This window comes from Abramis brama (genome assembly GCF_963993115.1).
Source record: "Abramis brama genome assembly, chromosome: 3".
Classification (NCBI taxonomy): domain Eukaryota; kingdom Metazoa; phylum Chordata; class Actinopteri; order Cypriniformes; family Leuciscidae; genus Abramis; species Abramis brama.
Genome location: NC_139965.1, coordinates 28,318,558 through 28,345,872, shown reverse-complemented (window position 1 = coordinate 28,345,872; position 27,315 = coordinate 28,318,558). Strand labels below are relative to the sequence as shown.

The 27,315-nt window shown below is 40.7% G+C and overlaps 1 protein-coding gene across 1 annotated transcript; it reads left to right on the top strand.

Moving 5' to 3' along the window:
* Positions 1 to 3,157: 3,157 nt before the first annotated feature.
* Positions 3,158 to 16,776, top strand: hsd11b2 (hydroxysteroid (11-beta) dehydrogenase 2). Its single transcript, XM_084107781.1, has 5 exons — positions 3,158 to 3,680; positions 9,950 to 10,162; positions 13,291 to 13,476; positions 14,539 to 14,676; positions 15,320 to 16,776. Exons 1-5 carry the CDS (start codon positions 3,407 to 3,409, stop codon positions 15,748 to 15,750), a joined length of 1,242 nt encoding a protein of 413 aa, XP_083963907.1. The 5' UTR covers positions 3,158 to 3,406; the 3' UTR covers positions 15,751 to 16,776.
* The last annotated feature ends 10,539 nt before the right edge of the window (positions 16,777 to 27,315 follow it).

Genomic DNA, 27,315 nt, shown 5'->3' with positions numbered 1-27,315 from the left:
CAGCCAGCAGAAGGGAAAGGCTGTCTCCAAGCAGAGGTTAGCCCACTGGATAGTGGATGTTATTGTCTTGGCGTATCAGTCTCAAGACATGCCTCGCCCATTCAGGTTGCGAGCACACTCAACTAGAAGTGTTGCTTCCTCCTGGGCACTGACTCAAGGTCCCTCGCTGACAGATATATGTAGGCTCTCGAGCGAGATCCCCATTCGTCATAATCACTTCTGACGTACGTCTCCGTTCCCTCCTCGGGGAACGAGGGTTACCATACGTAACTGAGATGTTCTCTGAAACAAGGGTTTAGAGGTGTTATCACTAGCATGTATTCAAGATAAAATCCTCACCCCTAGAAAAGGCCAATTCACAACGTGGACAATCATGTCACTTCTCAGACATTCCACGATCCGAAAAACGGCGATTAAACATTCACAAGAACAAGTGCCAACCAACACAGACAGGGGTAACACACTAATCTGACAAAACCTGGCGAAGTGTCTGTTGCCGTTATTTGGCATCTGTCAATGCAGTGTGAATTGGCCTTAGCAGAGTGTAACTGAAGCTACCCAAGGGGCAGGGGTCAATGGTCCACTCTTAAAGACCTCAAAAATGGTTAGACAAATGCAGTTTTCTTTCCTGAGTTGACCTTACAGGAATTGCTGGGTGGTCTATAAATCTATAGGCAACCATCTTGCTGGAGACATTGGGTTCAATGCATGTTTGTATAACTGTCAAGAAGTTTAAAGCCAGGTGCATCCTATGGGGCAATCACTCTTGATGTTTTGATATTCCTGGTTGATAATGCTCCCATATGAACTCTAAACAAATGCAAACATGTTCATAAACAGCATGATAATGTCAAACTCCTCCAATCAAATGTCACTTATAGAGTGCTGGATCTCCGAGAGCTAAGTAGAATTTCACATCCTCCATCCATCCAGGAACTACAGGCTTTTCTTATTGCATAGTAGTGCAATATCTTACGATACACAGGATTTGTAAGACGGCATTCCATGAAGGATTGTTCTGTAGCTGAGGGTCATTGATACTAATATATTGGCTTTCTGTTATTTTGTCCTACCCCTTTACCTTGAAATAAAGAAAACAGAAGCACAACAACCAAATACACTTTTTTGTTAAAAAAATAAAATAATTCATGCTACTTTAAGCAAGTCATAAATACTTCCGTTATTATTAATTTTTACATTTCTTTCTGTTCTTTTTTGAAGCCATTCAGTTTGTTGTGTGCTCAGGCCAGAACATTTTCTCCAGAAGGTTTGTTCTTCAAGGAGTGATAGTTTTACAGCTCTCTATCGCCCCCCATGGACAAACAGTGATAGACTTGAGGAGGAATATCACTACTGTGGCCTTGTACCTCAGATATGTAAAAGCATATCAACACTGCACTTGTTCATGCAGATGCATGTTTAGAACTAATTTCCCCCTTTATGCCTAAGTATTAACACTATTGTTTCCACATCCAAAGTGCAGAACTCACACGCAATTTGTAATCATAAACTAATACAACACTACCTTATTAGGCATTCTGTACCTATAATCATTTTCTTATATGACCTCAGGTGGAAAACATTGAACCCATCAAAATGATAAAAGTTAGTCCTTGTGCCAAAGGCATACATAAGAATGAGTATCCTGCGATCTGATCACCGTATGGCAATGTCGTGGAGCGTGTGTGGCACAGGATTGACCAGTGGTGATATTGATGAATGGCAATTCCTCCCTTCCCTGTGACCTCTAAAGGTCATTCACCTCAAGGCCAAGGACACTATGTCCAGCACAGCACCAAAGTAATTATGTGCAGGAAATATTTTAACTACTACTAAGGCTTAGAGATGAATAATGGGGTTTGGAGTTTGTTTTGTCTGAGCAGGGTGAAGGAGGAGCTGTGTAATTTCTTATTGTGTACTGTACTGTCATGTGTAATTAGACAAACTCAATGTGAATAGCTTCAGAGGGAGGGATGAAATTTAGAGAAAGAGAGATGGGAAGAAACAAACAGAGCTTATAACCTACTTCACACACGTTCTAAAGAAAGATGTGTGTAAATGACAGAAATAGGGTAATGATGACATGAGGTTCAGTATGAAATAACACACCTGATGAGGGAATGAGGTCAATGTCCGTAGGTGCCTCACATCCACCGTTTGTCCCCCTTCCTCCCTCTGTTCCTCATTACTTTTTATTCTTTGATGCTTTTTTTAATGCTTTGATTTTTAGTACTGTTGATATCTTTGTAATACAGCTCTCAATGTGTGCTATGGGAAGCATGAATCTGCAGGTGTCACCAAAAGGAGATTTATATGTAAATATGATCTTTAATATTTTAAATGTTTTGTTGATATTACATGTATCTTCTTGGACTTTTTGTCATAAGTTTGTGAAAATATGCAAAACATCTGCACTAAGAAGAAAAGTTAATGACCCTGTAAATGAGAACTTTCTTTCCTCATTGCACACATACAAACACCTTCTCTACTTTTTATTTGCCAGCAGCACTTTTTGTCCTGTTTTTGCTTACTTTTGTACATTCCCGTGAATAAAATTTTGTTTAATGTAACTTTGAAAGAACCAGCAAATTAGACCTGTCGGGCTTATAACACATATACAATGATGCCAAAACACATCAAAGGGACATTTTATGGATTAATCACAGAGGAAAGACAGTCACCACACGTGCACACAAAGAAGCACAACGCATGTAGTACAACCAGCCACAAAGGGAAAGTCACAGTGTCTCACTGACACCTGTAATTCAAGTCAAGTGAGTTTTATTTTTTGCAGTACATACTGTTTCAGAGCAGCTTAAATTGTCTTAAATTGTGTAAGGTTCCCATTTAGCAGTATTTAAAAAAAAAGACTTAATACTTTTCTCACTCACAATTCTATTAACTTGCAGAAGAAAGTTTTCACAATGGATTGTTGAAGCCAAATAAATGAGTAAAACAGTGAAAAAGATCACATGCTTTGTTGGAAAGAAGACAAACATATGCATGTGTGTGTGTGTGTGTGGGGAGGGGGGAGGGGGGAGGGGGGGGGGGGGTTCGAAGCTTTGGCTATTGGGCTTTGATTACATCTGCTTGAGCATAGTCCCTCCCCTCTCCTGGAGAGTACACTATATATACACACATGCAGTCAGACGAATCTGCTCACTAGCTCTTACTCGCCTACTCAGAGTTGAAACGTGTGAGATGTGTGTGAGCTCGAGATTATAGGGAACCGAGCAGGCACATGGTTGCTCATTTGTAAGTGTGATCCCACTTGAGAAAGAGACAGTGACAAAGTGAGAGGGAGAGAGAAAAAGAGGGAAAGGTGCCAGTATCAGTAAAAGAGAGACAGAAATAAAGAAAAAAAAGAGGCAGGGAGAGAGTACAAAGCATTTTCACCTCTAGTACAATGGAAGACTGTTCAGTGTCTTTCTGGATTTACATCGGAGTAATGTCCATCTTTGTTGGTGGAGCGGTGAAGAAGTTTCTGGCATTCCATATCGGTGCCATGCCCTCATTGGTGGCATGGCTGGGTGCCACTCTGCTGGTGGAGAGACTGTGTGCCCTGTGCATGCCCGCTGTGCTGGCAAGGTTGGTCCTCTGTGTGTCCTGCTGGCTGTACTTTACGTGGGCCACCCCCAAACCTTCCCTGCCAGTTGAAGGCAAGGCAGTCTTCATCACAGGTAAGAACAGAAAGAAAAAGAAGAACCAAACCGAAACTAAATTACAGAATAAAATGTGTGATCATGTTTGTCACTGTTCAGACTGTTTTTATATTCAGTGCTTGATGACAGTTTTGTTTTCTTCTTGTGATTCATGGCTGACTGAGAGGATCATTATGTATTGACATAAAATGCACGTGAACTGATAAGCACAGATTGTACAAACAGCTGGGAAATGTAGGTCATGCTGGGTGGATTCTGTTGTGCAAAATTGCCACAATTATATTTTGATTGCTGTTGTTTTTCTATTTAGTGATTCAGTAACTTTTAGAGGTAAAATTAGAACGTTTTCCGCCTGTATTTTGACTGAATGAGTGGCAAATTTGTACCCTCTTTGTCAGAACATGCTATGCTCTTATATGGGAAGTTCCATATGAATTACTTTACTGATTAGACTCACTTTTACCCCACAAAACTTTCTGTGGCATGTGTTTGAGTACAGACTTGGTCCTGATCCAGAACACTCTGTACTATGTTTGTATAACAACTTTCTCTATCCATAGATCATATCAAGCTAAAGAGAATGTAATGTTCCACTCAGTGTGATGATTAATCACTAACTGTATTGACCCATATTTTATGGCATAAACATGTGGCATGAACCAAATTATATTGGTCATGTGCCTTTGTATTCAAGGTAAGCCAAGTTTGAGTGGTATTTGTAAGGTATGTTCTAATTTTGTTATCCTTCTTATGTGTTGTGTGTTAACGTCAATTGTGTCCTGCTGGATGAGAGTACTCTAAGGTTATTTGGCTATTTCTTAATTGGCTGAGCTAATCTGATTCTAAGTTAAATGATCTTATGCAACATAAATGCAGTGTAAGCCATAAATCAAATCAAAGAGCTGCCGTGTTGTACCTGGTGGTTTACGTACAACTCATTTACAAATTATAGCTGTATTTCTCCACCTGCACCTTTGTGCACTGTTTCTTTAAGTGTTCTTTGGAGACTTCTGTAGTTGCATTGAGTGCTGCTTTAAAGGGTAGTTCACCCAAAAATGAAAATGATGTCATCATTTTCTCACCCTCGTGTCATACAGGTTTAGAATGACATGAGGATAAATAAGTGATGACAAGAGTTTTCATTTTTGAGTAAACTATACCTTTTTTTGCTCTAATTGCTCAGCACTTTTTTGTCCAGTCACCAAGCTTCAAAACTACTTGTTACTTTTTCTCTGTGTGGGGTAGTGCCCCCTGTCCCCAAGAGAAAATATCTTAATAAACATAAAAATAATGTTCAAATTAATATCCTACAAATGAATAAAGTTTTATGTGGGGGTTAGTTTTAGGTATGGGGGATAGAAAATTATATTAGCTCAATGAAAACTGTGTGCATGTGTGAAATGTGCAATAAGCCGCTCTTAAAAAGAATCTCAACAACTGTGTAGTTGCTAGCTCAGACCTTGAGGAATAAAGGCACTTATGTGATGATTTATTTCACTGTTAAGCAGTTTCAGAACTTATTTTTAATCTGGATCATAAGCTCCTTCAGTAGCCATGTACTTCATCTGAGCACTTACCTTTACTGTTCAGGAATATGTTATCTTTATCCTTTAAAGGCCAAAGCAGCTCTAAACACCTATTTTGCAAACAATTTCTTGCTAACTTTCTTTGCTAACTATTCTACCTTTTCCTATATGACAAACCACAAAAAAAAAAAAAAAAAAATGGTAGGTACAAGCACAAGAGCAGTACATGAACCCTGAAGAGTTTGAGTAACTCATGCACTACTGTATGTATAAAACATCTATCACACTAGTACACCTGCATACTATATTATTAGCCTGGACTTTCAGAATGAAAATGTAATGTTTTATGTGAATGTTTGGCAGGTGCGCAAACAGCTAAATTAGTTTTTATTTTATTTTATTTTTTTGATAGTGATGTCATTTAATTTTTGACCTTGTCAAGTTGTTCTCCATGAGCTGCCATGGCAAACTAACTGGCATGTCTGTTATTCACTTAGCAGGGCAAGGTGTTAAATCCAATCACTTACTCCAAGGAAGCTTATAATCGTTTGATGGACGTGGGTTTCTCAGAAATAACTCATATGGGTTCCTTAAATCCCCCAAAGCTGTCTGTCGTCTATTGGCATGGTAACCATCAACTCAGTCAACCTCTTTCATTGCTTGCTTTAATACATGCACACACAACCAGCGTGAGCTTCTGAGGTTGGCACAGAGCACGCCACTTGATTTGATTTTAGTTTTCTTCATTTCCTTGTCTTTGTTTCTTTTGTACCAGAGCGAGCATATAATTACACGGTATCATACTTTTGAGTAATTTTGATTAGAATATTTTCTTAAATTACCATTCTCAAAGCTGTAAGTCACTCTTATGGCAAAAACCAAGCGAAAGTGGAAAACCTGTAAACCTCTTACAAAGCCAGCTGAAAGGCACAATTGTCCTACTCACAATTGCTGTGAGACAGGGGGTTAAGGTTACAGAATTGGCTGACTAAGCAACCTAAAGCCATTAGTCTGGCTAGAGTCAGGCTGGAAAAACGTCTATAGACTGCAAGGCCAGTACATCTTGTACATGTTAATCACCAGCTATGGGAGAATAACTTTAAAGTGTAATGTTCACTAGAATTAGAATGCAAACTTCTGTAATCTTGACTCATAATTATTCTGAGGCATCTGTTGCTCAAAGAATGCTTCCTTCCTACATAATGAAGCCGCTTTCTTTGATAAAAACGTGCTTATTGTTAGGGAGGATTTCCATAAATTGCCCAATAAAAAGGAATGGTGCACACATTTATGTTCTCTGTGTATAAATGTGTGTGTTTTTTTCCCAGGAAATGATTTCTTTTAACTTTAATAATACTCTGTAAAGACTGCAGCTGAAACTTGTATACTCACATCTTACTACCTCTCTCTATTTCTTGATTTCCCAGTAAACCATAATGACTGAACTAAGATGTGATTAACACCAGGTTCTAGCACCATGAAGGTGTGAACTTCTAGTGTTAAATAAACACACACTCTCATCTCTTCATCTGTCCGCACTAACACTTGCTTCTTTTGACTCTCCCCACTTGAGTTATGGAGGTTTATTTGTCAGGATCAACCAGTGTATAATTCATTTAGAACCCCAACATTTCTTTGAAATGTATGACGTCAATCCGGATCCCTAAATGAGCTACTAAGTACCAGGTGACATTAGTCTGCATGATTGTGTTATGAAGGGCAGTGAGGAAATCTGATCAGGTAGCATGAGACACACTCATTGTGTTTACATGCTGAGGACAGCAGGAGGAAGCACTATTAATCCCACATCATTCAGAGATCTGAACGCTAGCCCCTCTATCATCAGCATGGTTTTGCACGTGAAATCACAAACGAGTGAGGCCAAAGATGCATTTATCTTGGTCCCAAATATTATTTAGACACTTAAGCTACACTTAGAAATGTACAGATGTAATTTTACTTATCTTAAATTTATTATACATTTTATTATTATTAATAGCTAAATTAAAACAAAAAAAGTATTTAGATTCTTTCTTTCTTTTTATATATATATATATATATATATATATATATATATATATATATATATATAATGTGTTTAATGCAATGACATTCAGACATCAAGTGTCACAAAGTGTCCTACATGTTTTTGGGCCACTACATGTGTGTCTTGGTTTCTGCTTCATTGTCTCTCCATTAGCCTCATTGTTTTGTGTTTAACACTTTTTCACTGAAGCCAGGGAAGTTCCTCATATTGCTTCACTGATTAGCACACACTGCCAGTACCGACTGTCCTCCAAACCATGTGGGCTTCACTGCCATCACATATATCTGTGTGTGAGGAATCAGAAGTGGCTCATCAGGGCTCTGGCAGGCCTTTTCCTTACCCAATGTCCCTGGAGCAACTCCAGAATGCAGACCAATTGAGTGTGGGATGAGATATGCTCAACCCGAGGTGTCTAATAATACCCATATCAATGTTACATAACAGTACACTGTAAATATTTGGAGAAAAATGTAGGGGAGGGGCACCTGTGGCATTCCCGCTATGCTTAGTTGTTCAACCCAGGTGAAGAGGTTAAATGGATAAGCAAGGTTTAAGTGTGGGATCGTGGGGCTAGAGTTCAGAGAGGATTTACTTGGCACAGATGCACAAATTAAGTGCAGTCTGACCTCTCCGCTACATCACCATTTTCAATTGGCATCCTTCTGTCTCGAAAGACAATGGAATCTGCACCTTGGGGTCTCTAGGCAATTGTTGAGTTACAGCACCTGCTGTGACAGTAGAGCCTGATTCTTGGAAGACATTTCATTCATCGTTCTGTTTCAGTTACTGCAAGTGAAGATCATGCCTGTCTCTGTGGATGTTGGGTCTGTTGGGTCTGTCATCTGCACTCTCTTCTCTTCCCACTGGTGCTTATTTGGATCCCTAGTTTGACAGCAGTTCTGACTTTAGTTGTGAAAAACATTCAGAACCAATACACAGATTTCCCTGTGTGATCCTCTTTTTCACTTTCACTCATTTATTTCAAATGGAAAGTATTATTGTTTTTCCATGTAGTTCCTACAGCATTACCACAGAATTAGAATGACCAGAATCAGAATTACCCGGAGCCTTCTTAGTACCTGCTGGGGAACATGTACGCCTGGCTGGGAATAACTTATCTGGGTAATGGCAATATTTAAAAAAGAAGATCATCCTACGTTTAATTTAAGTGATGATAATAGAGTGATTCTAAACAGTTATAATGGAAGGTAAATCTGAACAGTTGCATTATTTAATAATAATAATAATAATCTATTCTAAAGTATGTTAGTCTTGATTAATGTATTTTTAACTCCCCCATTCCAAGACCCTCCCTTCTGCAGGCTCGGCGTGTTTATTGAGGAATACTTTGTGTATCTATGACGGATAACACACTGACAAAGAAAGAGCCCAGCTAGTGCACTGACAGATATGTGTGTGTCCTCAGAGGACCTTGAGATAAAATGCAGAGGTGAGATTGAGGTTTTGTGTAACTGCTGTTATCATAACTGGTGTATAATTGTTTGCCACACATTCACAAATTCGAGGTGAAAAGTGAGGCCACTGACCTCTGATACACTTGAGTCATTCTACCTTTTTTTTTTTCTTAACATGCATCAGTTTTATTATTTTTATTATTTTTATTTTGTATTTATTTTGTAGCTTTACAACTTTGACTTGCCTGCCAAACAAAAAGGACAAAGAATGGAATAAGTTGTTTTGGATAGAAACAAAATTCCTAATAATCAATTGTAAAAGAACAAAGATTATAAAAATTGGCATTCGCAGAAAACTTTCATTTCTAAATTCCAGTAGTTGAGTTATGTTGTAGAAATATTCATGTCTGTGTATCTATTCATGTCACTTTTATTTCCAGAATCTGTAGTGTACTGCCGTTCATTTACAAGAACTACGTATATGCACATCAGGGGTAGAAAAAGAACAGAAAGTCTGCTGTTATTCTCCTTTGTCTTTTTTAACATTCTTCTGTGTCTTTGGGGTAAAGTTCCTATGGGTTTACACATTATCCGTACTCAAATGAAAGAGATCGGATCTACTCAGATCGGATGTTATATTTTTTTATTAATGTGTCGTTCCCTGCCACCACTTCTGTAAATGTGTGTGCATCCCAGATATCAGTCATGAGCATGCATTTGTAACCATGGCTGGATTTGTTTAGTTGAGTCCTGATTTGCATTTTTAACATTTTAGTAATACAGCTCCAAAACCACAATCTCCCTTGGGACGGTAAGGACATTGTCTTCAAACTGAAGGACACCAACTTCAATATCTCTTTAAGTTGTGTAATTTTGTAAAGAGATAAGAGTCATGTTTCAGAGATTGATGCATCACACTGTCATGCAACTTGATGTGGGATCATGACTTTATATAATTGTGCTTTTGTTTTGTTTCCTGTTGTACCGTTCTGGTTTCGCCAAACTTTATTGATGTTCAGAAGTCATAGTAGTGAGATTACGTCACCAATGCTGAAGCTGTTTCATGCCTAGTTTTCGATCGTTTTTCACATAAGAAAGTTTCCTGAAACTGGCTGAAGTGTTCTAAAATGATTCCAAAACAGCTATTATAGTAATAACAATGTTGCTGTGGTGTTGCATAGCATGCCATTTAAGTGTAATTACTGCCAAATATTGCCAAAATGTGAGTATTTAGGAGTCAGTGTTTTGATTTCTAATATATTGGCATAACATTCATGTTTCCCTCCCCTGTCTCTGCAGGTTGTGATTCAGGGTTTGGTAACGCTACAGCAAAGTGGTTAGATGCAATGGGGTTTGAAGTGTTCGCTACTGTATTGAACCTGGACGGGGAGGGAGCCAAGCACTTGCGCAGAGTCTGTTCATCACGCCTTACCCTCCTGCAGGTAGACATCACCCAGCCTCAGCAGGTACAGCAAGCCCTCCTCGACACCAAGGCCAAACTTGGCATGAGAGGTGAGGACTTTCACACTATGCCAGAAAATACATACACACAATCTCACTGCAACATGTTTGAACACAGTGAACCTAAAATACCCCTGTAAGAATGTTATATTTGTAAAACTGCCAATGATTTTTGGTTACCCTTAATAAACTTTAACCAGCTTGTGGTTTTCATTAACATTTCTGTTGAACCCAATCTTGAAACTATATCAACAAAGCACCTCAATGAATTACCTTTAATGTAGGTAAAATAAGTCAATTCATTCGTGCTCAGTGGTCAAACTTCCATTTATTTTACAAGCGATTCAGCATAGTCGGGTGTATATGTGTATGTGTATAGTGTATGAGCATGTTTTTTTCTTTCTCTGAGATTAGACAAAAGTGTCTAATCTCAGAGATAGTGTTGGGAATAGGAGGGGATGGTGTGGAAGGGTGGTGTGTAATTTGGCAGTACATCAAAGGGCTGTTTTATTTTCAAACATCACACACACCACAGCGCCAGGTGGCTTATGGACCAAAAGAAAAAAAAAAAACTATTTTTCCAAGCTTCCTTTCTCAAAACCTGGGTGGGGTCTCCACAATTTCGATGCTTAGTAGGGAAATGTGAGGACATATTTAATTGCTCACATTTTTGTAGATTTTTTTTTTTTTTTTCTGTATAACTCTTACACATAAAGTTTCCAAAAGAAGGGTTTCGCAGCCATGTCATAGAATAACCATTTGGTTCCATTTTGGGTTCCCTTAAGAACCTTTCAGTGAATAGTTCCTTTAAGAACCTTTTTTTTTTTTTCTTAGTGTAAAGAATATTTAAATTAACCGAAGAAACTTTTTCCACTACAAAGAACCTTAAGTGTAAGGGAATGGTTCCATGAATGTTAAAGGTTCTTCATAAAATCATAGATCCCATTAAATAATCTTTATTTTTAAGAGTGAATTGTTTTTAACTATCTGATTCAGGCTTCCTTTATTCTTTCCTCTCCCTTCTTAGTTAAGGCATTGGTTTCCTTATTCTGCTAATAATTTCCCTAATCTAGGATGGGAGTGAATATAACCATTATCTCAGAATAAACATGCTGTCCTCTCATTTAACTAGCTATTAAACACTGACAGACCAATGGTGAGCAATTTGGGTGTTGTTATGAAAATGTGATGACCAACACAATGGATGCAGTGTTCCTCCAGTAACTTTAGAGCAGTGGTTCTCAGCATGCAAACATCCAAGTGGTCCACAAGATAGATTAAAAGTATTTAAATGAATAAATTATTATAAATATTTGTTAACACTTTATTTTGATGGTCCCCTTTGAACATTCTGTTTACTATAAGAAACTCTGCACCTGCATGTCAACTAGCAGTTATTAGATTATTAGTAGACTGTCTGCTTAATATCTGCTAACATTTTATTGGGATGGTCCCCCAACAGACATTCTACTGGCTATAAGTAACTTTGCAAGTATATGTCAACTTATTCTAACCCCAACCCTTACCAGTCTACTAACATTCTAATGAGAGTTAGTAGACATGAAGGTGCAACGTTATGTATTGTCAACAGTGTGTTAAAGGGACCATCAAAATAAAGTGAAACCAAATATTTTAAAATAATCTAACTTCATATAAATTAAAATTATAAAAAAAAATAAAAAAAATAAAAACACACACACACACCAAAATCACAAAATGAATAGTGTTTAATTTATTACAGTTTTTTTCAATTGCTTACACACTAAAATTAAAACTTTCCCACAATTAGCAAAACTTTACACTCACGGAGCAAAACACCGGCCTAGATTTGCACGACTGTAAGCACATGGTCAGCTTCAAACTTTTTGCAAAACATTACACACAGTGATTTGCAAAACACTAAACACACTTGTATACATTTGACACAGAAATTTATCATGATGTAATTTCCTTGCAATTTCAAAGCAAAGGCTTTCAAATGAACACACCCATGAACCAATTGGTTAAGTACAGCCAACAGGAGTGCACACACACTGGTGCTTAATTGTTGACACACCAATCAGGTTTACGCACTATAAAAAGGCAACAGGTAAGTTCACCTGTCTTCAACAAAAATGGACCGTGTCAGAGGAAGAGGGAGAGTGCAGATGAGAGGGGGAATCCGAAGAGGAAAAGGAAGAGGGAGAGGAAGAGGGAGAGGAGAGGGAGAGGGAGAGGGAGAGGGAGAGGGAAGACAACCAAATCCGTGTAACGAAATTCGTTTTCGTTTTTGGAAACAATTGTGGACCATGTAATAAACCACGGACTAATACTGAGGGAAGTGAATTTGTCACTCCAAAAGATTCTTCCCACGTTGCCTTGCAAATGAAAATAGCCTGTGATGTTGACAAGGCCCTGTGGCCAGATCCAGCTAGGCGGAGAGATGTTTAGGGTTTTTTATTTTTTTTATTCGGTACTGAACTGGATTTGTATTTTTATGTAACAGTATTACTGTAAGCTTACAGTACAAGGGTATGTTCGGTAATACTGTATGAAAACTGGAAAATGTTTTGTTATGAATGTTTTGTTTAAATGTTCAGTATTGGCTGACTTGAGTACATGAAAATAAATAAATATTTTCATTAGTCTGCACAATTGGTGTCATGTGGTGTTGGTGAATATATTTTTACACTCTCTCTGTGTAAATGCTAAAAGTGTTTTAGGTTGAGCACAGGAGTGTTTAACTGATTCAAACAGAATTAGACCATATGATGGTTGTGTTTATGTTATGACAACAAAATAAGGTTTTATAAGACATTGTATAGTTTTGACAAAGGTGTTCCATTTTGCAAATGATCTGAGGTGTTGTGCTACTTTGGTGTATTGTTGTGCTAATTGTGTGAAGGGGTTTGAAAAACAGGGCCCTGTTTTCAAAATTGTGCTTAAGCAATTGAAAAAAACTGTAAATATTTCAATACTCCCAGTTTCTGTTAATAAAAAAAGTTTTAAAACAAGCATTTTTGTCATAATTGCAGCAGAAAACAGAAAATATCTTAGTCTATATTGGGGAGCTTTCGAATATTGTGTTAAAAAAACAGGGGGCCTTCGACCTTTGCTTTAAAGCTTATATTTTCATCATTTTTACATAAATAAAATGAGAAGAAATCAAAATAATACTCTGGCATGATTTTTTCCTCTAGATTTGTGGGGGCTTGTAAATAACGCTGGACTGTGTGTGAATATTGGGGATGCTGAGCTTTCCCTCATTTCCAACTACAGAGGATGCATGGAGGTCAACTTCTTTGGAACGCTCAATGTCACCAAAACCTTCCTGCCCCTTCTCAGACAGGCTAAAGGCCGGATTGTGACAATCTCCAGCCCTTCAGGTACACATACACATACATGTGAGAACCAGTGTAGCTAATGCACTTATGCACATATTAAGTTACTCTACTCAGACTTCTCCACTAATAAAAGGGAAAGAAAAGAAAGAGTAAATTAAATTATACATATGATGACATGTTTATGAGTGTTTTTAGGTTCTTGTTTCAGTGCTAAATCTAATTAGGAATCTCTCTCGCTCTCTCTCTCTGCCATGCACATAAAGCTGCCAGCTCTTATAAATGTATCTCTGTCCATCAGATGTTTATTTTATGCGTTCCATTTGGCTTCATCACACCTAACCAAACACTATTCCGAGCCCAAACTATAATCCACCTGTTTTCTTTTCTTCTCAAGTGTCCACTAACAATCTCAACAGAGAGCAACTCTCTGCTTAAGCTCATGCTGGAATTCAGTCAGCAGGAGAAATAAGCATATTTTCTAGCTTTGCCTGACTCCCCATATTTTGTCTCCATTTGTTTACCTCCATTGTGCCAAAACAGTGTGATACTATGAGTAACAGCCTGGCGCAGGACACAGTTGAGTTCTCCGTAAACACTGGCGCACAGCCCTTTTAAATAAAGATGTCCCCATCAGTGCAGAAGGAAACAAAATGGTTTAGCTGTCATGGGCAGCAGATGCTACTGTCTCAATAGAGATGAACAGTCATTACTTCTGAGGACTAACAGGAGGCCTCTTGTCTTCCCATTCATTCTCCCGATGATTTGAACAGAAGCTATTTTATATGTCAAAGGCTTGAGGCAAAACTACATGTTTTATAAACAGTCACAATCTGCAATTAACCTCCACAGGCTTCCTGGGTTCAATACAGATCTTTATTACACCAACAATGAATGACAATCCCTCTGTAAAAAAAAAAAAAAACTACAATTATACGTTTGGTATACATTTCATCATTGTACTGGTTCTCTGCCAATGTGGCAGGTTTAAACAGTAATGTGCTAACTAAAGCCTGCTTATTAAAATGTTCAAGGATGTGCAGTGCTGTAAATTGTAATTTGGATATCTGTGTCATTTAATCATTCTTTCTCTTTGTAATTCTGCAGGTGAGCATCCCTTCCCTTGTTTGGCGTCATACGGGGCTTCAAAAGCTGCGCTGAATCTTTTTATCAACACACTTCGTCATGAGCTGGAGCCATGGGGTGTCAAAGTCTCCACTATCTTACCCTCTGCCTTTAAGACAGGTGATTAACATTTTTACAATGTGAAATCAAGTTACAAACACTGTATGCCTCCAGTGTGATGATTCACTTACCTGTATATTGCCATTCTCATCACAGTGGTTCTATAATTGTGTAACATGGCCCAAGGCCAATCACCTTTTTAACATCTAAAGTAGTTGAATGAACTGGTTTGTATAGCTTGTTTGTAGCATTCTGTAAATTAATTAAAAGACAGGCAAGATGTGAAATTACCATTTATTTCTTCCATTTCTAAACGTATACCTTTTTGTGTTGTTATCGGACACATAACAAAACAAGCTAATTAAATTAAGACAGCACTGCTTTTTCCTAGTGAATGGCCCCGTCAGATATTTCTCACATCTTGAGAGAAAAAGTTATCATTTTAGCTGTTTATTTACATCTGAGCCTCAGGGATCCATCAGGTTTTGAGTTGACCTTTGAGTCCTCCTTTACACGCCGACTTAACAGATAGTCCAGCCAAATACAGGTCTGGAAATGCAATATAAATATTTAATAAAGTGTCCCCAGACCTCTGTTTACGTTCTCTTCTATGTCTCCAATCTGTTCTGTGTGGATTTTTCCATGTCCCCCACCTTTGTTAGCCCGTTGCATCATGCTTTCTGCTCTTTTTCTTACCTTGCAGGGCAGAGCAGTAACACAGAGTACTGGGAGAAAGAGTACAAGAACCTGATCCAGAACTTGCCATCTAGCCTTCTTGAAGAATATGGGGAAGAATATATGCTGGAGACAAAGGAACTCTTCCAGAGTTACGCAAAAACAGCTAATGAGGATCTGAGTCCTGTCATCAACACCATTGTGGACGCACTACTCTCTCCTCAACCTCAGGTGCGATACTACGCCGGGCCGGGTTTAACGCTCATGTACTTCATCTGCAGCTACTTCCCTTTGAGCATCAGCGACTGGTTCCTCCAGAAACTGTTTGTACAGAAGAAGGTAATGCCTCGCGGCCTTAGGAAACAGCAAGGCCTGAGCCTCAACGACAATAACAACAGCATAAAGGAGAACATGAATAACAGTAACAACAATAACAGCTTCACAAAGATTATTGATTAGTTCTGGTAAAGAGTGTAAAAACATCCTTTAGCACCACTTAATGTGATCTACTTAGAGATTTGTTTCCATTATGTATACATTACTTTTCTCTTGTCTTGTTTTGTTGTATACATTGTGTAATATTTTGAGGGGATCACTGAATTGCATCAAATCATCATGGTAAACCCAGTGCTCAGAAGGCAGTTGACACTCTGAAGCATCATTAAGATAATAATAAAGAAGAGGTCATGACCACAGGCCATATTTATAGTCAATACAAGTTCTCAGGTGAGGCAAAATCCAAATAGATACAAAACATATGGTTTATTTATTTTGCAGAATGCATTAACTCTGGGTATTCGCCATGGACACACGTTAGAAGCCCGCTCGCACCAAGGACAATAACTATAACGATAATGATGAAGATATTTCTAAAGGTCGAGAGTCCAAATCATAGCTCTAACGATAATTGCACAGAGAAATGATATTGCTGGACTCACTTTTAGAAAAAAAATTCCAGCTGATGAACGGTTAAAAAAATAACAATAATAGCATTTTAAGTCACAGATGACATAACTGCAGTGTGCGCTTAGAATAAACAGAAGTGGACGATAACATAGTTATTGTTATAGTTATCATTCTTGGTGTGAAAAGGCCTCAAATGATGTGCAATAGATTTGATTTCACTAAGGCATGTAAGATCATTAAACTGACACGGCTGTCTTTTTATGTACTGCACTGAGAGGCTGATGATAATGTTACTATTTTCAGTCCAGGGTCAAATATAGTCAGAGTGCAACATCAAGTGAATATTGTGGGTTTGTTTTTGTTTGGTTGTTTTTTGTAGACAAGTGACCAATGGACTGAAGTGGTTCAGAAGTCCTTTTTTAAATGTATTTTACTTCATAGGTTTGCATTTGTTATATTTGTTTTGTTTTTTCAATGTCATAATTTTTTTTGGCATATTTATGCCATTTTGTTCTTAATAAATCACTTAAACTGTGAATTTTATACAAATATGAAAAATAAAAACAGAAAAACAATAAATTGTTCACCTGATCATTCTTAGAGTACATTAAAGTTGACTTTTTTTCTTTTTCTTTTTTTTTACATAATTGACCTGATTTCCTGTCAGAGAACATGAACAATGGCTCCCTTTAGCTGGTCAAAGATCTTTGTGTATGCTAAATGACCTCTCTGAGACCCAGCCACCCACCTCGGCTGTGTTAATTAGCAATTGGCTGTAGCTATGCTAATTGAAAATGTCAGTTTGTGTAATGAAGCCAGAGTCTTACAAGCCAGATTTAACAGAGCTAGAAAAACATTTTGATCTCTCATTGTAATAGTTTTTCTTTTTTTAAAAAGTACATTTTCATTTATTTAATTATAGTAAGCATATATAATTATAAATCTAATTAAATAACATAATTAGAATTGTACACATATATTACTGTTTAAAAGTTTGGGGTCAGAAATATTTTGTTTTGAAAAATGTATAGGCCTACTTTTATTTAGCAATGATACATTAAATTAATCAAAAGTCACAGTAACATATTCTACAAGAGTCCTTTTTAACTCACTATTCATCAAAAAATCCTGAAAAATGTATCACGGTTTCCACAAAAATATTAAGCAGCACGACTGTTTTAATAATTGATAATAAAAAATGTTTCTTGAGCAGTAAATCATATGACACTGAAGACTGAATAAAGGCTGCTAAAATGTTTTGCTTTGCATCACAGGAATAAATTACGTTTTAAAATACATTAAAATAGAAAACAATCTTTTTAAATTGTAATAATATTTCACAATATTACTGTTTTTACTGTATTTCTGATCAAATAAATGCAGCCTTGGTGAGCATATAAAATACTTCTTTCAGAAACATTAAAAAATCTTTCCGACCTCAAACTTTTAAACTTTTCATTTAAGAATAAATCACTGACAACCCCATATTGGTAAACCACTAATCTGAATATTGGTGAATGCGTCTTGAAACACTAATTTCCCACAACCAGAGTTCATGTTTTTAAAACAATTAACAAACACAACTTAAGTAACATGCATATGGCCTGTTGTGAAATGCAGTAAATTTGATCTGCTATAGGGGAAGTAAATACTAATAAACCACACAGTAGAGGGAAGAGTGAAAATAGGATGAGAGCCACTCTAATTGACCATGATGGTCTCTACTTGAGAGATTCTGGACACTGAACAGAGGATTCAGCCAAATGTGAGCAGATCTACAATGGCTTCGGTCTCAATCTTTGACACTCTGTGTAAATAGTGATCTGTGTCCCCTTATGACCTATATGCCATTGCCTTACACTTTTCAATATAATGATTTTCAAAGCTTTTTGACCAGAGCAGAAAGGCTCAGTTCCTGGTAAAAGTCATACCAAGAGCTAAGTCATACTCTAATTTCATGGAATTAGGATCCAGACATTCAAAAAGCAGGGGAACGGGGTCAAAACACCACAGTTAAGAAGCTTAGCCTTTGTAGCAAGGTCAAAATCCCAGAAGATTTATTGGTAATCATGTTTATCTCATTAACTGCATTTATTGTTTTTGGAAAGAGCAGTGTGGACATTCTTTGATAGCTGAAACATAATAAGGAATAAATGGGACACATTGTCACACACCACATCACACTGGGTCCTGTGATTAACCAAGCAGCGCTTGGTCCATAATTGATGAGAACTTTGTTCCTAAACAATGCAATGTGTCCCTGCCAGTAAACAGTGTAAATATGAGTGGCACTTGTGTAATAAACAGAGAAAAGTATGTTTAGCCTCTCTCCCAGTCCCAGCTGCAGCAATTTGTGTGATTATCAAAAAAATCATTAATTTAAAAAAACAACAAACATTTCTGCTTCATTGTTTCATTGTTGTGCAAACTTATACATCAAACTTATGCAAACACACTCATACATCAACCATTTATTTTACCAGCCATCAACTTATTGTGAAGTGGCTAGGATTCATTCATTTTTAAAGTATTCTCATTGTTTTCATCCTCTTGTAACCGAATGAATAGGACGAGTGGTGGTGATTGACGGTTGTGAGGACCAATTAGCAGGGAGGATCCACTATTTAAGAGCTGGTTGGTCATGGCCTGGGATGCGTCACGTCCGGCTCCTCCTCTCTTTCCGTTGTTGACAGTGAACACAGGTATGTTTCATTAGCATGTAGCAAGTTTTGTTGTTTGCTGTGTGCATGACAGTAATGATTCATGGCTATTCTAGCCTGTCTTTTCTCCTCCCTGGTTCCCTCGGCTTGTGTTAAGTGGATGCTAAGACTACTAACCTTTCAGGTATGTGCGGACTGTTTTATGAAAGCAGATTGGTTAGCTTGGTGGGGTTTGGGGATTAGTTGATGTTTCGCGTTGTGTGCAGTGTTCCCTGTATCTCAGCTGAACGGCAGTTATATGAATATCGTATATCTGTGCCTGTAAAGGGATAATAGAGCTTATCTCCACTTTTTTTGGTAAGTGTTATGCACATAGTTAAATGCTGAGAATTTTAGCAGGTGATGTATGCATTTGGTAATTGTTTTTCTGTGTGGATTTGTCTCAGGATTCTCTCTCCCGCTCGTGAGCGATTTGTTTCTGCTATAGTTGCCGTCTCGGTTGCTTCTCCGTTGCCATACTGCGAGAGCGCCGCATCGTCCAATTAATCAGGAGGATTGTCGCTGTCTGGTTTCTTTAAATATTAGTGTATTGTATTTTGGAGTCGATGTTCACTACTTTGTGAAATAAGGAGAAAGTAACCTCGCGGGTGCTCCTTTTAAGCTGGTCTGAATTAAGTTAACTTGTTTTGTTTTTTTGTTTTCTTTCTTTTTCTATTGTACCAACATCTATATTGTTTGTGACTTGATATGACTTTATTTTCGTCTTGTTTTTGTGATCAGTGATATAATCAATTTGTGATTTATTGTAACTGTTCTGAAGTGTTTTGTTTTTCTTTCTTTCAGTCGCCGGGTTCCCACGGGTGACGGGTCTCTTGTGGTGGTGGTGGTGGTGCTCCTCCTACGGGCGGTGCCACACTTCTGAAGTGTTGTGGTTGCGTAAGCTGCGTGCACGGTGGTGTGTGTGTGCAAGTGTGCTTTTGATTTACTAGCTTTGTGACCCCTTCTCCGTGTGGTGAACCCTGGCCCTGTAAGGTTGTATTTCTTTTCTTTTCAGTTGTGTAATTAATAGTGATGTGAGTTGTATGTCATTTGTTGTTTTTGTTTGTCTTGAAGTCGATGTCAGCCATGCACTAACAAGTCATCAGACACATCCTGGTGCAATGGAGATTATTTTAATGTGAATCTCACACTCTTTTTTTAAATAGGATTTTGTATTAATAAAGTTTTGTATTTCTTCATGATACCCACGTTTCCGCCCACTTCCTTACGAGAGTCGAACCTGTGTGACCTAAATTTTTAGGTATCATTCATATTTCCCGGGGTGAAATTCCCATGGGTGGCGTAGTCGAAACTCCTTGTGTCTGAAACCTGGTATTGCTCTGTCACAAACTGGCGTAGTCGGGCAGGGTCTCTATTGTGTAGGGCGAAGACGTGGGTATTGTTTTTGTTGGTATTGGTATTTTTGGATATTTGGTTTTTCTTTTGTTTTTCTTTTTGCAGAAACCAGACAGCGGCAGTTTCGTTCGGGGGTCTGTAAAACGGACCGGTGAGTTTCGTATCTGTGTTGGTAAGTGCTGTGCGTGCTTTATAGTCATGGAGGATGAACTACGTGAGTTAAAGGAATTAGTACTCCAATTAAAGGCAGATAATGAAAGATTGCGACAGGAGCAGATGCCAGCTGCACAGCCTGGTTTATCTAGCGCCCCTCTATCTGCTGCTGTGGACCCTCCCCCACCCACTGGTTCTAGTGCAACAGAGCGATTTGTTTTTGTCCCTCGTGACAGAAAGTGTCCAAAATTTAATGGTAGGTCTGGCATTTTTTTCGATGAGTGGGTGGAGGAGGCCCAGGCTTGCATGCGGCTTCGCCACCTTTCTAATATTGATCGGGCATATTTTTTGGTTGATCATTTGGAGGGAGAAGCAAGGGAAGAGATTCGCTATCGTTCAAGGGACGAGAGGGAGGATCCAGAGAAAATTTTTCAGGCCTTGCGTAACCTGTACGGCTGTACGAAATCATATGTTGCTCTTCAAGAGTCATTTTTTTCCAGGAAACAACAGGATGGGGAGAGCTTATTGGAGTTCTCCCTGGTTCTGATGGGTCTCCTGGAAAAGGTAAAATCTCAATCACCTTATGGCATGCCTAATGCGGAAACTTTGCTGCGCGATCAATTCGTGGAATATGTTAATGATGGTGCCCTCCGACGTGAGTTAAAACAGCTAGTCCGTCGCCAACCTACTGCTACATTGTTGGATGTTCGCAGTGAAGCTATTCGCTGGGAACGGGAGGGAGTGCCCGGGGGTACACGTGGTCGAAGCCAGTCTGTTCCTTCTGCTTATGGCATTCAGTATGTAGTACAGGGACATTCGCACACAAGTAGTAACGCCGTTTCAACTACATCTGAATTGAGCGAATTACGAGAAATGCTGAAAACACAGCAACAACAATTGAATCAATTGACCCAAAGCATAGCTCAAATTCAAAATCCCCAACCCCGAATGCGATCATCCCGGCCTAATCAGATTATTTGTAGAAGGTGTCAACAACCTGGTCATTATGCCGGAGATTGTGATGGGGAGCGGCGACCTTCTCGTTTTCCACCAGCACTCGCAGTATCCTCTTTAACGAGGAGTGCACAGTCACCATCTAGACAGGCGTCGGGAAACTAGTTCCCGCCGAGCTGCAGGGCCACAGCTTGGTTGGGGAAAAGACAGGCTCAGGTTTTCTGATTGGTTCAGATTTTATGTCTCGTTTTATGTCAACTTGTCCTCAACTCGACGTGGGTATGGGTGGGGTCAAGGTACCTTGCCTGGTGGACACTGGTTCTATGGTGTCCACCATTACAGAGAGTTGTTTCTTGACAAATTTTGAATCTTGGGGTCAGGAACAGCTTCGGTCATGCCATTGGCTACAGCTCCGGGCCGCAAATGGCCTCTCAATTCCGTACATCGGCTATCTAGAACTAGATGTTGAGCTTTGCGGGCGAGTGGTCTTAGGTTGTGGGGTGCTGGTGGTCAAGGATCCTCCTGGTGGTTTGTGTGCTCAGGTTCCTGGGGTTCTGGGAATGAATGTCCTGAGCCGCTGCTACCAGGAACTCTTTGGCCAGCATGGCATGAGCCTTTTCGATTTACCTGTCGTGTCTCAGGCCCCTAGTTCTGTTTTCCAGGCCTTACAACATTGCTGTCACATTGACTCTCAGTCAGTCTTGAATCAGGGGGGGCGAGTTAGAGTACGTGGACGTCGGGCGTGTCGCATCCCAGGCGGCACCATGAAATTGGTTGCTGTGACCTGCTCTGCACAGTACTCGAGTGGTACAGTGCTGTTTGAGCCACCAGAGGCTGGTCTTCCAGCAGGTTTGTTGGCATCTCCTTCCTTAGTGCCAGTGGAACGTGGTACAGCTTATGTGCCCGTGGTTAATGTTGGCACGGTAGATGTACTATTATATGCTAGCACGGTCATAGGTACTGTCAACCAGGTTTATGTGGTTAGCTTACCTCCAGAGGTCACTGAGGTCCAAGTGGTTTCAGCTAGAGTGAGTACACAAGCGGTGCTGGTTTCTCCCACTATATTAGAACAGATTGAGTCGATTGATTTATCCGTCCTGTCAGTGGAAGAACAAGGTAAGGTAAGGGCGCTTCTTGAAAAGTATTCAACTGTGTTTTCCATGCATGAGGGAGATCTGGGATGCTCCAATCTCATTTCTCATGATATCCCCCTGCTGGATGATGTCCCTGTGCGGCAGCGGTACAGGCGTATCCCTCCCTCTGAGTACGAGGTTGTGAAGGCGCACATTAACCAACTGCTTGAGGCCCAGGTAATTAGAGAAAGCTGTAGCCCTTATGCTTCACCCATCGTCCTGGTCAAGAAGAAGGACGGTAGTCTGCGCATGTGCGTAGACTACCGTCATTTAAATTCTAAGACCAGGAAGGATGCCTTTCCTCTACCCCGAATTGAGGAAACACTGGACTCGCTGGCGGGAGCACGTTGGTTTTCCACCATGGACCTTGCCAGCGGGTACAATCAGGTTCCTGTTACAGAGGCGGACCGAGCTAAGACGGCCTTTTGCACTCCGTTTGGCCTTTTTGAATGGAACAGGATGCCATTCGGGCTGTGCAATGCCCCCGGCACCTTCCAAAGATTGATGGAACGGATGTTCGGGGACCAACAGTGCCAGTCTCTGCTCCTCTACCTTGATGACATTGTTGTGTTTTCCTCTTCAGTTGAGCAACATCTGACTCGGATGGAGGTAGTGTTAAGCCGGCTACACAGGGAGGGTTTAAAGGCTAAGTTATCTAAGTGCGCGTTCTTTAAACAAGAAGTGCAGTACCTGGGTCATGTCATTTCGTCGGAGGGGGTTTCCACAGACCCAGGTAAGATTGCAGCAGTTTCACAGTGGCCGCTCCCAACCAATGTGACAGAGTTGCGGTCATTTTTGGGGTTTGCCAGCTATTACCGACGTTTTGTGGAGGGATTCGCTAGGCTAGCTGCCCCCCTACATCGATTGGTGGCGGAGCTGGCGAATCCCAAGCACTCAAGACAGCCAAAGCGTATTGATAATGCCTGGTCTGCAGAGTGTCAGAGTAGCTTTGAGGAGTTAAAAAGGAAACTTACCACAGCACCAGTACTTGCCTATGCTGATTTTTCACTTCCATTCATCTTGGAGGTGGACGCCAGCCATGGGGGACTGGGGGCGGTCCTTTCACAGGAACAGCAAGGCAAGGTGCGTCCCATTGCCTATGGTAGCCGGGGTCTTAGGCCCACTGAGCGCAATACATCTAACTATAGCTCTATGAAACTGGAGTTTCTTGCGCTCAAGTGGGCCATGACTGAAAAGTTCCGGGAGTACCTGCTGGGGCATAGGTGTATGGTGTACACCGATAATAACCCTCTTAGCTACCTGACCTCTGCCAAGTTAGGGGCCATGGAACAGCGCTGGGCTGCTCAGCTGGCAGTTTTTGACTTTGAGCTCAAATATAGATCAGGTAAGAGTAACCGCAATGCTGATGCTTTGTCACGGCAAAACTTCCTGGTGGAGGGAGATCAGGATTTGTGCCGGGGTGTAGCTGTCCCAGTGTTGTTGTGTCAAGCCGCCCAAGGTGGGATGATGACTCGGGTGAATCAAATTGAAGCATTCCCCTGTCCCACCAGTGATATGTGTATGCAGCAGAAGGCAGACTCAGTCATTAGGGAGCTTTTAGTGTTCTGGAGGCGGAAGTCACCTCCTAGCTCTGAGGAGCGTAAGAAACTCTCCAGGTCTGCTGTGGTCCTGCTTCGTCAATGGGACCGCTTGGTGGAGAAAGAGGGAGTGCTTTATCGCCGGGTGTTTCGCCCGGATGGTGGAGAGGCGGTTCTCCAAGTGTTATTGCCGGCGGCCATGAAGTCTGAAGTGCTGACTCAACTTCACCAACAGCACGGGCACCAGGGGGTGGAGCGCACTGCTCAGCTGGTACAGCAGCGATGTTACTGGCCAAGGATGTCTGCTGACATTGCCCGCTGGTGCCAAGAGTGTGAGAGATGTCAGTGTGCTAAAGGCGACCAGCCCACCCATGCTAGCTTTATGGGACACTTGTTGGCTGCACGGCCAAATGAGATCTTAGCTTTAGATTTCACGTTGTTGGAACCCTCAAGTACAGGTATCGAGAATGTTTTAGTCATGACCGACATTTTTACCAAGTACACCTTGGCTGTACCTACCAAGGACCAACGAGCGGAGACTGTGGCCCAGGTCCTGGTAGTTGAATGGTTTTGCAAGTTTGGAGTGCCTGGTCGGATCCATTCGGACCAGGGCCGTAATTTTGAGTCGGCTCTCATTCAGCAGCTCTGTTGCTTGTATGGAGTTGAAAAGTCACGAACTACACCATACCATCCGGCCGGAAACGGCCAGTGCGAACGTTTCAACAGAACCCTGCATAACCTGTTGCGCACGTTGCCGGTGGCAAAGAAAGGGGATTGGCCATTCTGTCTTCCTCAAGTACTCTTCGCCTATAATACTACTCCTCATCAAGCTACGGGGGAGTCACCTTATTTTTTGATGTTTGGGCAGGAGCCTAGACTTCCGGTTGACTTCCTTCTTGGGAGGGTTGAACAACCGCTGGTAGGTAGTGTGCATAGGTGGGTCCTGGAGCACCAGGATCGGTTGCAGGTGGCCTTTGAGGGTGCTCGTGAGCGTTTGGGGGCCGCGGCAGGTCGCCGGAAGGCCAGGCATGATCTGCAGGTACGAGAAGCACCACTGAAGGAGGGTCAGTTGGTATACCTCCGCGATCATAGCGTGAGAGGTAGACAGAAAATCCACGACCTGTGGAGCTCAGTGGTGTACCAAATCTTGAAGGCACCTAAGGAGGGGGGTGTGGTGTATACCATTGCCCCCACCACAGATTTGGATAAAGTAAAGCATGTGCACCGATCCTTGCTGAAGGCTCAAATTAGCCGGAACCCCTCCCCCCCCATCTTGCACGATAATCCGGTGGTTGAAGTTGTACAGCTTCATGGGGAGGAAGAGTTAGATGAAGGAGACTTGTTTGTCCTTGTGCCGGAAACACCGCAAGTTGACGGTATGCAGGTACCTGGGGGTAGTGCCCCTCCCGGCCCTCCAGAGGTTGAGGAAGTGCCATCTGGTGAAGCCCAGGGGGCGGAAGGGGGTCTTGAGATGGAGGTGAATTTGCAGCCTGTAATGAGCGTCCCTGCCAGTTCTGTGGTGGTCAGGAGGACTGGAAGGACTACTGCTGGGCAGCATTCTAATGTACATCACCTTCCACAACCATTGGGGTTAGGTACAGTATCTAGTATAGCGGGTGGTACATCTGGTACTTGGTTTCGGCCATGGAAGTGAGGGCTCAGAGTGGGGGTTCTGTTGAGTTTACCGTCGGGGCGTCGGTACAGAAGCTGGGGGTGGATTGTAACCGAATGAATAGGACGAGTGGTGGTGATTGACGGTTGTGAGGACCAATTAGCAGGGAGGATCCACTATTTAAGAGCTGGTTGGTCATGGCCTGGGATGCGTCACGTCCGGCTCCTCCTCTCTTTCCGTTGTTGACAGTGAACACAGGTATGTTTCATTAGCATGTAGCAAGTTTTGTTGTTTGCTGTGTGCATGACAGTAATGATTCATGGCTATTCTAGCCTGTCTTTTCTCCTCCCTGGTTCCCTCGGCTTGTGTTAAGTGGATGCTAAGACTACTAACCTTTCAGGTATGTGCGGACTGTTTTATGAAAGCAGATTGGTTAGCTTGGTGGGGTTTGGGGATTAGTTGATGTTTCGCGTTGTGTGCAGTGTTCCCTGTATCTCAGCTGAACGGCAGTTATATGAATATCGTATATCTGTGCCTGTAAAGGGATAATAGAGCTTATCTCCACTTTTTTTGGTAAGTGTTATGCACATAGTTAAATGCTGAGAATTTTAGCAGGTGATGTATGCATTTGGTAATTGTTTTTCTGTGTGGATTTGTCTCAGGATTCTCTCTCCCGCTCGTGAGCGATTTGTTTCTGCTATAGTTGCCGTCTCGGTTGCTTCTCCGTTGCCATACTGCGAGAGCGCCGCATCGTCCAATTAATCAGGAGGATTGTCGCTGTCTGGTTTCTTTAAATATTAGTGTATTGTATTTTGGAGTCGATGTTCACTACTTTGTGAAATAAGGAGAAAGTAACCTCGCGGGTGCTCCTTTTAAGCTGGTCTGAATTAAGTTAACTTGTTTTGTTTTTTTGTTTTCTTTCTTTTTCTATTGTACCAACATCTATATTGTTTGTGACTTGATATGACTTTATTTTCGTCTTGTTTTTGTGATCAGTGATATAATCAATTTGTGATTTATTGTAACTGTTCTGAAGTGTTTTGTTTTTCTTTCTTTCAGTCGCCGGGTTCCCACGGGTGACGGGTCTCTTGTGGTGGTGGTGGTGGTGCTCCTCCTACGGGCGGTGCCACACTTCTGAAGTGTTGTGGTTGCGTAAGCTGCGTGCACGGTGGTGTGTGTGTGCAAGTGTGCTTTTGATTTACTAGCTTTGTGACCCCTTCTCCGTGTGGTGAACCCTGGCCCTGTAAGGTTGTATTTCTTTTCTTTTCAGTTGTGTAATTAATAGTGATGTGAGTTGTATGTCATTTGTTGTTTTTGTTTGTCTTGAAGTCGATGTCAGCCATGCACTAACAAGTCATCAGACACATCCTGGTGCAATGGAGATTATTTTAATGTGAATCTCACACTCTTTTTTTAAATAGGATTTTGTATTAATAAAGTTTTGTATTTCTTCATGATACCCACGTTTCCGCCCACTTCCTTACGAGAGTCGAACCTGTGTGACCTAAATTTTTAGGTATCATTCATATTTCCCGGGGTGAAATTCCCATGGGTGGCGTAGTCGAAACTCCTTGTGTCTGAAACCTGGTATTGCTCTGTCACACTCTGTACAAGCTGTCATGTGTGGTTTTGCCAGACTGTGATGTAAAACTATGGCTGTTAAGGACAATATG